Below are 16,175 nucleotides of genomic sequence, written 5' to 3'. Positions count from 1 at the left end.
CTATTGTCTCAGTGCTGCAGAGGCTCCTCGGTGCTAAACACAGCACCAGCTACCAAAGCACTAATGAATGTGTTGTCATAGTAATGCAGGGAAGATGGCAGGAAAAACAATTCCTTGCACAAAGACTGGTCATTCCGTAGCGTCGGCTCATAATTACACAAAACATACAGCATTACATTATACTGTATTTCCTCTTCACACTTTTTTTTTTTTAATTCAGACCCCTAAACCAAAGCCCTCTATGGTGCTTGAGTGAGTAATTGACTGTAATTTACATTTTGCATTTACATTTACATTCTTTGTCGCCACTTCATGGGCACTCCTGGTCAGACACTCCTGGAAACCGAGTGCAAAATTTGAATTTCTGATTTTCTCAGATGTTCCAGTGATTCAGGTAGACTCTGATATTAAACACAGCAGCAGCTACAACCTTTTAACAGCTATTCAGAATTATAGGCATATTCCAATGCATTTTTGTGATATCTGGTCTTTTAATTTCAGATTATTGTATTATAGAAAGTCATCACAAAAAAGCACATAAAGCTAAAAGCAGGAACCTTGAAATATTTCCTGAAGATGTTCAAACAAGGAATATTATCTCATGAAAAGTTCATTTCTAGAAAGTTATCTACCTAAGCACCTCTCCTCAAGAAATAAATCTAAATACAACCATATTCATCTTTTTTTTTTTTTTGCGCTCCTTGTGGTTAAAGAGTCAGTCCTGAACCCTAAATGTCACAGGTTTGGTTCTAATAGCTGTAGCCATCAACAACTGTCATTAAGAACCTGAACCGCTCCCTGTTCACTGAGCCTGAAACCTGCTCCGTATCTCTGTGCGGAAGCAGCAGCTAAGTGCCTAAAAATGAAAGTGAAATGGAAACAGCGCATGCTCTGCCAAGAAGAACCACAGTGGAGGCAGATGGATGGATCAGAGACTGGGGATGTGAGCAGGGAGCTCCTACGCCTTATGGATCAGCATCTAGTGGGAAGCAGGTACTGCCCTCCTACCCCACCCTCCTCACACACACATACACACACACAAAAAAAAAGACAACATTCACTCTGGAGGAAGTGTGGGCGGATATAAGCTTGCAACCATGTCTTTTGAAGAAGAAAGGAATTGCAGGTTAGCAGTATAGATAATATATATCTGTATGCCTGAAGAGAGGGGCTGAGATTCATGCAGGAATTGTGAAGTAAGGACTTCACATGAAGAAACAGACTCCAGAGATGAGGAAACACAAATCATCATGAGGGCATGATTCACACTGAGGCATGAGCTCTGCTTCTGAAACACAGTGAAGCATTTGGCGTGATCAACGTAGACGATCAGTAGCCCTGTCGAAGATCTGGAAAAAGTGATTCTACTGATACATGAACTGTAAGAAAAAAAAAAAACTTTAGGAAAAATTAATCAAAAGTTGTCATTTGTTCCACTAGTTTGGTTTTTACAAGTTTAACCAGAAAGTAATTGTGAAAGTGCACTTGCAGTTCAAGGCTGGAAAGTTGGATTTATCTACATTGAGTGGAGTGAATTAGTTTAAAAATAATAATAATAGGCAGGATTTTGATCCTGCTGGACCACTGCTTAGACTCCTGGAACTTCTCCAGTCCTGTCTTTAACGTGCACAACACAGGAGTAAAGTCACACTGAAACTAAACTAGGCAATGCAGGGAAAACACAGAGGGTCTGTTTCTATTTCTCTCAGGCTCAGTTGGCTGTTCTGGTCTCACAGCTTTGGTAGTGAAAGGAGAAAGTAATGGGTTTTCAGCTGCAGCCACTCATTATGAAAGTGTGTGTTGACAGTGGAATAAAACAAGAGACAGCACAGCCACGTAAATACCAGCATTTCACTCCTCTCACAATTCAAGCAGTTTCACGTATGGCAGCTTGCGGTTTCACACCTGCAGCAGAAGACGAAAATAAAGAGCGGAACTTACTCCAGAGTCAGAGAGGGGATCTTCAGTTTATCTCGCCTCGACTTCATTCTTGTGGAACAACAACCGAGGACTCACAGCGTAGCACCACTCGCTCTCGCAGCCGGCTTCCAGCCACTCATCGCTGCGGTGGCTGACTAAAAATAACCCGCTGAACAGAGTATCGTTCACCAGCGGATTCCAGGGGGAGTTTCCAATGGAATAGGTGCAAAAAGACAGACAAAAAAAAACCAACCAAAAAAAAAAACAAAACGCAGTTAGGTCTAAAACTAAACGAGACGCCCCGGCAGGTTTTGCGTGTTGTGCTTCTCGTCCGTCTCCAAGGCGCAGCGGAGAGCGACTGGCACCACAACCGAGGGAGCGACGGGTCACCGCTAACCTCCATGTGACTGGTGGGAAGGGATGAAGGGAGGGGAGGAAGGGGGAGACTACTGGAGAGGGGTGGCCAAATCAATCTCAGTGGTGGATGATGTGAGATGATGATTGTGATTGTTTTTTTTTTGTTGTTTTTTTTTACAAAAAATAAACCCACCCAGAGCTATGACAGTTTCTGATAAGCTACACCAGCAGGCATAGCTCATCATCCTGCAGCCTTCTTTTCTGGAAAAGCACTAATGACACGACGGCCAAGTAAAAGTTAACAGCAGCTTTAACTATAAATCAGACCGTTCTCTGTGTGCAGGGAAAGAAAACGAAGCAGCAGAGCCGGGAACGCTGGCAGGCTGCTGGCCGTGATGAAGCTGGGGAATACCATCCTCTGGAAACCGTGACAGCTGGCGCCCGCCCCACTGGATGCGTTCCTCACATTGTGCTGCACATGTGCGTGCGACCTGCACGTCTTTAATTTTCGATTCACCCAACTTGCCGTGCTGGAGGAAACTATTAATTGCGTGTGGTTGCATGGGGTTTTTACGGCATGTGTGAAAGTAGATTTATCAAGTGTAGGACTGCATGTGTGAGAGTGTGTGTGTGTGTGTGTGTGTGCATGTGTGTTTTCAAATGCATGCTTCAAAGTCAATTCTCATATACGGCGTGTGGGTGTGTGAGCTATGCAGTAGCCTATAACTGCAAGATCGAAAGTCGATCTGTGATAATCCATGTTGACGAGAAAAAGGTTTGAGAGCACAAACCAGGTTTCGAGCACAGCGCTATTAAACCTTTTAATCCAATCTGTAGATCGTGCGCGCGCGCGCGCGCGTGTGTGTGCAAAATGGGGAGGAGGTGTGTTGTCACTATTTGCATCTCAGCTTCTTCAGGTCTCTATGGTGTCCCTCTATCTTCAACGGCAACCTGTGACAGGGATGACACCATTGTCTACCAAGTTGCTAGGGAGCTGGTGCTGGTTTCCCTGGTTGCTAAGACATGAGCTTGAACCAATACAACAACACAGATCAACCACACACACACACACACACACACACGCACACACACTGGATTACTGAATGGGCCTCCTAGTGGGCAGAGGCCCAGGGGCCCAAAGAGTCAGGGGTACAGTTAAATAATAGATACAAAATAGATACAAATTCATACAAAATTGTCACGACCGGTCACGTAGAGTTCCGGTGGCGACTTTTGTTTTGAAGGTTTTCCCCGTGGGTCTAGTTACCCCAGGGCTTCCGGTAATCATTAGGCAACACCACTCACCTGTTTTGCCTTTCAGAATCTCACGGCATATATTCTCCTCTTCAGTCACAGACACGTTGTGGGATTGTCTGCTTCGCCACCATGGAGGACAGCTTCATGATTATTCACCCGAGTCGGCAGAGAGATCACCTCGCAGAAGGAGTTACGATCCAGATCAAGTGTTGTTGTCCGGACCGGTAAGACGGGTTCCTGCCGGTAACTCAAGTAACTGTTTTTCGTTATTTTACGTTATTTGAAGAACCAGTGACTATCTGCTGTGATTTCCCCATAACCTGCGAGGGATTTAAGGAAAGAGACTTTTCTGTGTGTTTTGCCCTCCTTAACCTACAAGAGTTTTTGTTCGGAGGAGTTTTTCGTTTGTGTATTAAGAGACTGGTATTAGTTTGGTATTATGCCATAACTCTGGATTCCTGACCAGAATACTCTGCCCCGTGAGATGTTGCTCTGCGGACCAAAACCTGGATTCTTCTCTTCATCAGCCTAGACTCCCTATGTATTTACCTGGTGTGGGCCTAGTTGTGAATCAACCTCCAGTCGATTCAGTTCCGGACTCTTTTCTCCACGGTCCTCAACATTAAGACTACATTATTCTTGGTTGTTTCCTATGAATAAACTGTCCTAAGGATCAAGGTTTTGTGTGGCATTTTTGGTCCTCCAGTTTTTCCAAGCCTGACACAAAATAACTAAAAAGAAACAAGGAACACCACCAAAGACAGAGAAATGTGAGCAGAAATAAGCAAAACAACTAAATCTGTGACTTTGTTCCAGGGAGTATAGGAGATATGGGTGCCTTTTATATGTCTGTGCCCAGGGGCCCATTCTCTCCTAATCTGTCCATGCATGTGTTAAGCCTGAAACAGAAGTTTAATAAAAGTGAGGACCAGCCAAAATGCCCTCTGACAGAATTATGGTGATCCCAAATACAGAAGTATAAGCACACACACATAAACAGCGTTGTCATATTGCAGTATGATTGAAATGATACAACATATTGTTGCCTCGGCATTCTTTAAATCCTTCCTCCCATAGTCCTAAAACATGTAGTTTGGGGTTAGGTTAATTGATGACTGTCCTAGTAGTTTGGCTTCAGTGGGGAGTTTTAATGTCCTGTGACTCTCTGGGTTTGCATTAACAGATTCATTTGGCCACTTAAGTGTAATGTAAAGAGGATGGATGGGTTACTGAATGGGCCTACTGGGCACAGGCCCAGGGGCCAAAGGAGTCAGGGGGGCCCTAGACCAGAGAATTATGTAGGACAGTTAACCCTTTGTTGGGAGGTCAGTCCTCCATCCTTTCATCTATTCCCTATACCGCTCAGTCCAATTCAGTGTAGTGGTGGGGCTGGTGCCAATCCCAGCTGACACTGAGCAATAGGTGGTATACACCCTTGACAGATCAGGGAAATCAGTTAAATTACTACAAACACTACTAAAAGCCACAAAAAAGAAAAAAAGAGACTATACAAGTAAAACAGATGCTAAATAAATGCAAAGTGAAGCAAAACAAGTAAAAATGAACCCAAACCATCTAAAAATGGGTGCAAAACAACTAGTAACCAACACAAGCTGCCTACAAATTATGTGGTTGCTCAATGCATGATGCTTACTCCCACAGAGATTACATTTCTGTGCCCAGGGGCCCATTGTTTTATAATCCAGCCATAGAAACAAACTATGAACACAACATTGACATGTTAAGTTAAATATGATGAACTTGTTAAAAAAAAAAAAAAGAGTGAAAATCAGTTGAACCTAATGAGCATTACAGGAGCATCATGCATGCCTGTCGAGGTGGATGGTAAGCAGTGAGTGACAGGTGGTGTATCGTCGAGGTTCCCATTCCCAGATGCTTGGTAACTGTTTTGTTAGAGCAGCGTTTAATACGAGATGGATTCTCTGTTTCCATAGCAATAAGGGCTTTCCTGCTCTTCCATGTCCATCAGTGTTTGTGCTTCCTCCCATCTCTGCCATGTGAGATGAGGCTTAGCGAAACACTGAGTCAGTAAACATCCTAGGCGGAATATGTTTTAATCCACTAATGGTGAACTGAACTGTTTTTAACAACACATTTTTTTTAAGGCAGTGTGGTAAAGATGTATGATTTCTACATAAATACTAAGAAGAGCTGAAGCACTTCTCTGTAAGAGCCTAACACATCTACTCACAGAGACTTTGAGAAAGGGATTTTGGACAAACCTGGTTTCACACCTACAGCTACTACAATATTCTACTATAATAAGTGAGAAGACTCGAGTAGGAATCACTGTGCATCAAAACCCAAGAAATGTGAGACATTATCGCTGCATCGAAGGAATGCTTAGCACTAAATATATGCAAATCAAAGGACAATAGTAGCTAAGACCACATCATCATCCAGGTCATATTTAGCATCAGCATGTATACTCAAAATGCCCACATACCCATATCATTCTATAAAACACTATGACACTTGCAAGTTAATTAATCTTACTTGGAAATGGATGCATCATAATTAAAAAACCAGATTGCACAAACACCCTATTAACAATTATGTTTGTAAATTCGGTATCACCAAGAGAAGACATTTACCACAGAAATCAAACTAAAGATTATAATTGAAAGGTCATATTTGTGTTGCTGGATAACAGAACTTGAAATGAAAACATAACATGGTACAAAAGATGCACAAAGGAATTATTTAATTATTTAAGTAAGTGCAGGAAATTGCAACACAAGGTAAGCGAGAGGAAATAAGTGTGAGCATGTAAATTTGTACTAGTGTGTGTCATATGTGTCTGCATGAGTCTGTGAGTGTGAGAGAGAAAAAAGGGAGGCATGTTTGGTCACGTGTTTGAGGCGTTGCAAGTCATTTACAACATGTAAATCAGTCCACAAGATGGCGTAAAAATACTATTTTGACAGCGGAATAACCACAGGAATTTCTATGAGCAGGCTAAAACTGCTCTTTTTGTTCATACACATTCATATTGCCCAGGGATGATTGTAGGAATGGAATTTGTAGTCCTCTGTAGCAACAAAGGATAGCAAATGCACCTCTGTAATACTGTAAATTTTGACCTCTGCTTGAGTCATTATAGAGCAGTTATCTGTTATAAACAAGTATATTCATCTGAGTTCTGTCTAAAATTTGATACTGTCTGCAATGCAATAATGAATTAGTGTTATGAATTAGTTTTTTTTTTTCAGAATTTTTGTTTCTCATGTCCTTTGCATTTAACAGAAAACAAATTATTTTGTGTTCTGCATTCCTCCATTGCCATTGATGTAATTTTTGTGTTAAGCTTATGCGAACACAAACCAGGCGTTTCCTGCTGGTGTTAATTCACTTGAGTGCATTTCCAAAGGTAAACCACGGGAAAGCTTTTATTGTGAAGCACAACAGGAAATTACCGTTATTTGTTATAACTTAACTATGAACTACTAACATTATTTCATTCCTTAAAAAATGTGTACAGCAAAATAGTTTGGCCATTTTTGTTGTGAAGGTTAGTTTTAAATATTGAACATATTAGTGGTTTAAAAAAATGAATATCACACGTGGTTGACTGCAGAGCTGCAGACAACAGGTGCTTTAGCATCATCTTACATTTCTGTTGTATGAAAAACAAATATGGGAATATTGTAAAAGAAACACTGTAAAACTCTCAAATTATTTCTTACTTAAGTTGTTTTAACATAGAGAAGGTGTGGGCTGTTTTTCCAAACACACTGGTTTAGGCCTGTGGCCCTTAGAGCTGAAGCATCAGCTTTTGTGTTGTTAGCCACAGGATGTTCCTCTGCATAAATTTGCACCGAGATTATAATGTGGATGCCGTAAGAAAAGTGAAAGCAATGAAATGAAATGACCACCTTCGTCAGCCACAGCCCCAGCCTCCTCTGCAGTGGTTAAAGTGTTGCCCTGTATATGTGAGGATGCGTGGGTAGTTTTTTACTGGTATACTGTTAGTATAGCAATACGTGTGATGCTATACACGTATTCAAACACGCTAGAGGTCTAAACATCTTTTTTATTTTTATTTTTGGTTTTGTACAAAAAACATATAGATACAGTTTTAAAAAGTAGAACAACTCTCCTGCTCAGTTATGCTTTCTTTCCTATTTTTTGTTTCAGTTTTCTAGTAGCAGACACATATTCCCAGCTGAGTCACAGATTTACTGTAAAACACTGATGTCTGAATTATTGTATTAATGTTTCACTGACTTCATGTTGAAAAAGCATCAGGGGTTTTGTTAAGCCACTAAATAAATGCAGTTATAACTGATACATGAGGTGATTTTTATGTATTTTTTTACATGGAGTGCAGAGAGAAGTTGATAGTGATGTGTGAACATTGTTTCATGAAAGTAATCATTTAAATATAAAATGTTTAAAGGGCGTTTACTTCGTTTTTAAGCAACACTAATAGAAATCAACATAAAAATCACAGAGACTGATCTGATAAAACCTCAGCCAACAAAATGAATCTATCTGTGTGTCTATGAATAGAAAGCAGGGGTTTTTTTTTGTGTAATTCAAGTCAACTAAACTACGGTGGCCGACAAGGGCAAACGCGCTGCAAAAGAGAAACGCTGCAAGAGAGAAACGCTGCAAGAGAGAAACGCTGCAAGAAAGAAACGCTGCAAAAGAGAAACGCTGCAAGAGAGAAACGCTGCAAAAGAGAAACGCTGCAAGAGAGAAACGCTGCAAGAAAGAAACGCTGCAAGAGAGAAACGCTGAAAAAGAGAAACGCTGCAAGAGAGAAATGCTGCAAGAGAGAAACGCTGCAAGAGAGAAACGCTGCAAAAGAGAAACGCTGCAAGAGAGAAACGCTGAAAAAGAGAAATGCTGCAAGAGAGAAACGCTGCAAGAGAGAAACGCTGCAAAAGAGAAACGCTGCAAGAAATGCTGCAAGAGAGAAACGCTGCAAGAAAGAAACGCTGCAAGAAATGCTGCAAAAGAGAAACGCTGCAAGAGAGAAACGCTGCAAGAGAGAAACGCTGCAAGAAAGAAACGCTGCAAGAAATGCTGCAAAAGAGAAACGCTGCAAGAGAGAAACGCTGCAAGAAAGAAACGCTGCAAGAAATGCTGCAAGAGAGAAACGCTGCAAGAGAGAAACGCTGCAAGAGAGAAACGCTGCAAGAGAGAAACGCTGAAAAAGAGAAACGCAGCGCGTTTGCCCTTGTCGGCCACCGTACTAAACCTTTCAGAAAACAGGAAACCATTGACTGATGGGCAAATTCCAGCATACTGGTTAAAGAACTTTTAAAATCTGTTTAAACTCACCAATCTGTCAATAAAATCTCAGCTCCAAGTCAACCGCATGGTGAATTTTGAGCCTGTTTAAAAATTCAATATATTCTTCCTCAGAATATGAAGGAAACTAATTTGCTCTGTGTATTTACAGACATCATGTGAGCGACAACCTGTTCGCGAGTTCCTCACAGTCTGCACCACATGTCCATGAACCTCTTTGAAGTCTTCCGTTACAGGAGGTGCTTGTGATGCTGTAGGTGGATATATTTGTGTTTGTGCAAGTTCCTGTCTACAGTTTCCTTCTGTCAGGCACACAATCTGGTAGTTTTTGTTTGATCGGTAAGGTCAAAGCTAGGGCCATCTCTCCAGGCCTGCAAGCAACACATTTCTTTTACCATGACTGACAACATCGTCATAAACCCTCTCGGGTTAGTCTTGATCTTCACAGCTCACATGGTATTCACCCGTAAGTAGTTTTCTACTGATGTTTTACTCTGTGACAACTGAGAGGTTTTGTGGGTTTTCGTCTACTGGAGGTTAATGTTTGCTACTTTTTTCTTCTTTTTTTTTTTTGGACACATATTGCCTTATTTTATATCATATGGTTTTAATCTACTAATGATAGCCTAACTTTCAAACTAATTTTCAAAATATAATAAACAAATGGTTTTTATTGAATGATATCGATGAGGTCCACACAGATACGGTGTACCATCATTTGATCTCATTGTGACTGTGCTTCTGAGGTGATGTGTCCTTAGTTTCCCTTTTGTATCATGACATTATAATTACAAAATGTGCACTAACGTTAGGATAAATGTCAAGTACACTAAGAAGACTAAGAAATATTTAAGTCTGATGTTGGTGCAACCTTAATGTTCTGACAAGCCAAAAAATATTTCCATTAAGGCTCACTGAGATGTTGCTTGTAAAATAAAGTTTGACAGACAGAAAGGCAGTGATGTTTGTGATTTATTTAGGCTAAATAAAAAAAAAAAATGCACAAACTGCACGCTGCCTTCGGCTAACCTTAACAAAACTCAAAGGGAAAGTGCAGTATCTACCAACAAAAGATTCTGACAGCTGTCTTGTCATTTTTGCCTTTAAGCTTTAATTTGATTATATTTGACAATATACATTTACTGCAACCTGGGCATAAATACAGAGCGTAGTAACTACTTAAACAAGAATACAGTGACTGTGGTTTAAATTGTTTTTTATCCCCAAGTTATATTTGCTTTCATTATATTGCATCCTGCCACTTATGCACATCTCTTATTTTGTCTTGATGCAGGCCCTAACCAAACAGTGGTCACTGGGATCCTTGGGAAAAACATCACTCTTCAGTTTACATTCTCTAACACTGGTGTTCGCAATAACTCTCACTTCGCAGTTTATACACAAGGAGAGAAGAAGATTGCTGAGCATGCAAAGAAAAGACTTGGGAATAGATCAGGAGATCTATTTAATATTTACCCTCATAATAATTCTGTATTGTACCACATTACAAACCTCAGCCTGAATCAAAGTGGAACTTACTGGGCCGCTTTGTTTGAGGACTATGTCATAAAAAGTCAGGAGGTAACCCTGACTGTCCTAAACGAGACCAGAAGCAGCACAGGTAAGGCTGGATAACACTTATTAGAAATAAGTCTGTTGAGTGTGTAGAACAGGGAAACTAATCTTGTTACCATAAAGACATTTAGCTTTTTTATAGTTGGTAGACACACTTTAAAATGATCATATAACTGATTTATTTTGGTGCAATACTTTAAAGTATTGTTTAATTTCCCAGTTTTTACCAGACCTACAGTGAATTACTCCATTCTCAATTCATTTTAAAGGATAAAGCTGGTAATATTCTACATTTTTATTAATGTCAACAAAATCCAAAACTTGATTTAATTCCCTATGCCATTAAGACTATATCAGGTGGATCCTCTTGGTACCATGGACATCTAAACCACATTTCATAGCATTTATTTATTTCACTCAATCCCAAAGTAGTGGACCAGTTGATCAACAGAGTGATATTTCAGTCTATGCTGCTGGCAAGGCTAAAAGGGCCTTCCTATAGAGAAAATGGGCATCATAATAAATAGAAGTTAAGTAGGCTATTTGTTGCTGTTGGTTATGGTGTTGCTTAGAATTTGTTGGCAATAAGAAAAATGATTACTGCAAGCTGCTAAACATTCTCATTGGCTCACACTGCCATTGTAACTTCTAAGTTAGTATCATTTCCTGTTAAAGGCTTATTTTTTTATACTACTTACACTGTCCATTAGAAGGGTGAAAGTCTGTGTCTTAACTTTAGTCTCTGCTTTGTATTTACTGTAATTTGAAAAAATGCATAATTGAAATCAAAAGCTGTAACCACACAAAACATCTATTCAATTAGGATGTAAGAATAATTATCATGGCATAACTTGTTACAGACATCATCAAAAATATTTTTTCTGCAGGGACATGAGCGGTTATTTTCATATTTTCCTTTTAACTCCCACAGTTCCTCCAAAGCTGATTATCATCACAACAAAGGAAGAGAGTGGAAGTTCCAGTGTCTCTTATTCTGACACTGTCACTGTCCTCGTGGTTTCACCTGTAATGCTACTGGCAGTACTGCTACTGGCTTGTTTGATCTGGTGTCTCGTGAGAACCAGTGGTAGGTAAACATACTTTCTACAAGTGGTCTTCTTTCCTTCCTTGTCTCCCATGATTGTTTCAGGGCTCTTAGGAATATATTGTCTGAACGTTGTCTGGACAGGCTGTTATCTATTTGTTGCTTGTAGATATGATTCAGGAGTTGCTTATTTTCATCTAGAAGTGTAAGCTGATTTCTAAGATCAAAAAAATTATATATATACGCTAGGAAACTGAAATCAAAAGCAGAACATACATTAGTACGGCGACTCAAACCTAGATACAGTTCTTATTTAGGGCTAGTGAAAAGTATTTTGTGCATATTTTAAGAGAAAAAAGTAGAGATAAAAGAATTGTTATTCTGTGGAAAAAATGTGCCATTGTGTGGCTAGATGCTCAAAGTGCAAACCAGATTGCAGTTTCATATCCTTTTGATACATGATGATTCACACCTTTTGAAAAGAAGCCCTCCTCCTCTGTAGGCACATGTAGATTTGCCTACTACCACAGAGGAAGGGGTGGAAAAAACTTGCATTACTTGTTCACTATTATGATGGCGCTTCACAGACAACCCCTTTGGCCTATTTTGAGTGGGAACTTGAATGCTTTGAAATACTTTGGCAGCCCCTGTGACCTCAGAAACCACATTTGATGATTTCCCGTATATGTATACAAATGCAGGTTTTTGCTGACTGTGCACTCCTGTGTCATGTTGCGCTAACCTGCTTTAGTCCAACTATTGTCCACAAACAGAGCTGCTCAAACAGCTCTGAACACTAACTTGAGGAAATAGCAAGACTCAGCACGCAGAGATAAACTGCAGTGTCTTGCACATTTAGTTGGTTATTTGATTCAGAAGATTTTTTTATGAGCTTGTACAAGTCAAAGTAAAGTAAAGTTTTGTGTGAGAGTAAATACAAATAAATACAATACCCTTATCTTACTAAGAGTTAAGTTTTACTTCAATAAAACTTATTATTACGGTCACAGTTTGTTGAAATTCAGGGTATAGCCTAATTTGGTACATTTCAAAATAATTTAACACAAAAATGAATGTACAGTTTAAGACATGGCTCTCCTGGATAATACAATTACCATAAAGATTTGTGTTATGACCATCAGTTTTAAATATAAATTAATGTTTGAGTAGGTGTTATAATGGTAATAGTTATAGGGCTGGCAATAACGTAATGGACATGAGCACACTGGCAATTTTATGGTTCAGGTAATTTATTGTCCATATTAAATAAAGGTCATGAGGGACGAATGGTTACAAACATGAAACAAATACACAGAAACTGAATCAAACTAAAGGTCAGAAATAAAGGACAGTTTAATTGATATAACGTAAAATAACTCACTTCACACACTCTGGAACAAAGGACTGACCTGGACTAAGGCTGAACATTAAATAAACTAAGTGAGTCCAACCTGAGTGTGGAGAGCAAGGTCACATGACCACTGCCTGTGTCAGAGAGCTGCAGTCACATGACCAACACTTCTAACAGTAGGTTTTGTCACAGAGTAGGTCTGAATACTGCAATACCCATGAAAAGCCAGTCAGAGCAGGAAAATACAGCACAGTTGTAACGAAATTCACCCGCAGTCGACACAACATTTAGAAGTGAACCGATTTAAGCTCTAGATTGTGTTTTCGGGTTTTTTCAACACTATAGTCTTTGGTTTCCACTCATGAATAATGTTACCAAACCTGGCAAACTCACTTTGATGAGAACTCTAACATCCTTATCCAATATTGATCAGCTGTATTTTCTTACGCCACTAAAATTCAACTCCATCTTACAGTGTTTTACTTGCCCAGCTGACTTAGTATTTCACCTGTTTTGTTTCTCACACAGATAAACAACAACAAGGACCACAACAAAACTCTAATCCCACGATACAGGTAAGAAGGCTCACATCATTTTCCAGCTTTAAAGTCAGAGATCTCCAAGTAAATATTTCAAAGAGCTGCAGAAGGTCTTAAGTTTGACTTGCTGTCTTTGCAGGAAACAGTTGAGGTGTCCAACGATGTGGCTCCACCCTCAGTGATCTACAGCGTCCTAGAATTCCCCAAAAGGCCTTCAACAGTTCTGGAGTTTAATCCAAATGATACAGAGTATGCTGCTGTCAGCTATCTTCCAGAAAAGAGAAGTGTGATGCATAGCTGATTGTAAACCTGCTGGCCTGTCTTGGTTTGAGTTTTAAAAGATGATGTATATACTGTATATATAACCTAAATATATAATTCTCCTAACGGTGATGAATGCTATTTTAGCAATACAGCTGTGGTCCCTCACAGCCTGTATGCTTCTTGCAATACATCACAGAGGAGTTTTGAGTGGGGGAAGTGAACTTGATGTCAGAGTTGCTACTCTGCATGAGTCGTAAGGATGTAGGTGTCACTGGTGGTCGTAAGATTGAAATCATGTGGCAAACCACAAGCCAGCATGTGTCACAGCAAGAACCCAGCTTGATTTGGTATCATATTGGTGGTCTTTATTTGTTTTAGGGTCATCTGGCCACTACCCCTCAGAGGGTTAGTCAGTATTTTTGTTATGATTAACAAATTCTATAAAAAGATTATGACCCAACTAGTAAGTACTTCCCATATAACTGAGGTCTTATGTATCTTGTAACTTGTGCCAGAGACCTACGTTGTTGTCCAGAAACTAGACATCTGTGTTGCCCTGGGTTCATTACAATGAAATGGCTAGTGTAGTTTAGATTGGGTCAACACCACATACACAGTCTTGCTGCTTTAAATATTCAGAAGAGCACCTAACAATAATTCGCCACTGAAAACAGTCCCCCGATAATGCACTATTTATTCCTGTTTGAGTCATATTTGAGGAAAAGTATCATGCCCATGCTTGAAAATATTCCGAAAATATTGACAGAAGGACGAACACACTGATGGCTTCAGCCTATTAACAGAATATGTTGACAATAATGGAAATATTGAATATCTCCAGTCTTTTTAAGCCAAAGCAAAGCTAAAGTACCTGTAAATAACACAGATACTAAGTTTATAACTACACTTCTGAGGATGTGGAAGGATGTGTTTCTGCTCCAGATTAAAATTAGACACCACTGTTCTAATGACATCAATGACTTGTTTATTAAAGTTGCTTTTTTTTTTTGAGAGGAGGTGTGACATCTTTACCTGCCGGCCTTTGGTTTCAGGTTTAGTAATTTGTGCCTTTTCAGCCGATGTTTTTCATCATGAGTTTTATCACAGTTTGACTCATCAATTCTACTCCATTTTTATAAAGAAAAACTAAGAACCATCAGTGAAATGAAACGGGGACATGCTGAAACCTAAAAGTACTGTATTCAGAGACCACAGACTTGATTGTTCCATCCATTAACAGTTTGTCACATACAACAACGATTTGACACTATCTCATAGCATTTTTCACTGCTTGACATCTGAAGTTCTCTTTTGGTATGTGCTGACTTAAGTTTTGATAGACTGAGACAACATATTTATTTAATTCTCATTGTCATGTATTAGTATGTGTTAAAAATGCCACCCGACATGTCTGCTAGTAGAAACAACAAGCAGGCTGATTATTCATTCCGGATGTTTCTTTCTACTCAGGAAGGAGAATAACCAACTAAGACCGTAAATCATGGTGGTTATAAAAATTCGTGGCCACAATGCATGAAACCAACTGCAGAATCTCTCCTAATACATCAAGCTACTTAGTTTCTCATCTTGCCTGGTGCTATTTTTTTTTTCACATTCTAATGAACTCTTTCTTTCTGAAATGCACAAATCATTTTATGAGTGACTGTCAAAATAATAAACTTTATTCTTTATATGTAAATAGTGTCTTTTGTTCATCAAAATGTAGGATCTGTGAATCTCATGGGGCAGACATGCTGTCAGGGTCAGTGCATGTTCGAGGCAGTGTGTAAAATAAAATGAAATACATTTAGTTATTAGAAAATTAAGTATAGCTGCATGTTCAGCTTGTAGCATCAGAAATAAAATAGCTGCTGATATCGCTTTTGCCTTTGTCTGCATGTGTACCTGGGTTTCCACTGTTATCTATTTTTCCATATAGTAATTATATCAAGTTTTAAATTAAAGTGAGAAAAATTGTACCGGGTGAGTTGAACCTCAGCAGATGGAGGTTTAAGACCTCATAGTTACATACAGCAGTGTTGTTCTAGTTAATTTTACTGTGTCAGCGGGACTGGTCCAAGTAAATCAACCATAACCCCAACGTTTGTTTCGTAGCCTGCATCGTGTTAGCAACGTGAGGCCGCAGCCAGGGTCCCAGGAGTAGATGCTAGTTCAGCATTTAATATGATGACACTTATCTCTGAATACTGCCAACTCAGTAGAATAAGTACTTTCGATTTTTCGCTTAGAGACCCCTAAAAGGCTGAAGGCTCATTTGTTGCAGTGTGGCTTGTGGTAGATCACATGGGTTTATCTGCATTACTTTTTGCTGGCTTCAACCAATATTGCTAAACAAACAAAGTCAGTCAGTACAAGAGAAAAAAAGAGACATGCTAACTGAAATGTGAGCACAGCACGTTTCTAGCAAAGTTCAGGCGCATGTATTCCCTTGATTAAATTAATACATTTCCTTTTATTTAGTATTTCCTTAGTCAGTTGACAGTGGAAACAAAAAAAAACCCTTTAGTGCGCGGTAGTTTTATATACTAGAACATGCAGCAAGTTTTACCAGGTGGAATTATGACTG

At 39.5% G+C, this 16,175-nt stretch overlaps 1 protein-coding gene across 1 annotated transcript; it reads left to right on the top strand.

Moving 5' to 3' along the window:
* The first annotated feature begins 904 nt into the window (after positions 1 to 904).
* LOC113139741 (uncharacterized) lies at positions 905 to 15,272 on the top strand. The gene is made up of 6 exons (XM_026323212.1): positions 905 to 993; positions 8,966 to 9,280; positions 10,109 to 10,435; positions 11,321 to 11,476; positions 13,314 to 13,360; positions 13,464 to 15,272. Exons 2-6 carry the CDS (start codon positions 9,211 to 9,213, stop codon positions 13,623 to 13,625), a joined length of 762 nt encoding a protein of 253 aa, XP_026178997.1. The 5' UTR covers positions 905 to 993; positions 8,966 to 9,210; the 3' UTR covers positions 13,626 to 15,272.
* The last annotated feature ends 903 nt before the right edge of the window (positions 15,273 to 16,175 follow it).

This window comes from Mastacembelus armatus, chromosome 4 (genome assembly GCF_900324485.2).
Source record: "Mastacembelus armatus chromosome 4, fMasArm1.2, whole genome shotgun sequence".
Classification (NCBI taxonomy): Eukaryota; Metazoa; Chordata; class Actinopteri; order Synbranchiformes; family Mastacembelidae; genus Mastacembelus; species Mastacembelus armatus.
Note: the sequence above shows the minus strand (reverse complement) of the source record. Positions and strands in the feature narration are given on the sequence as shown.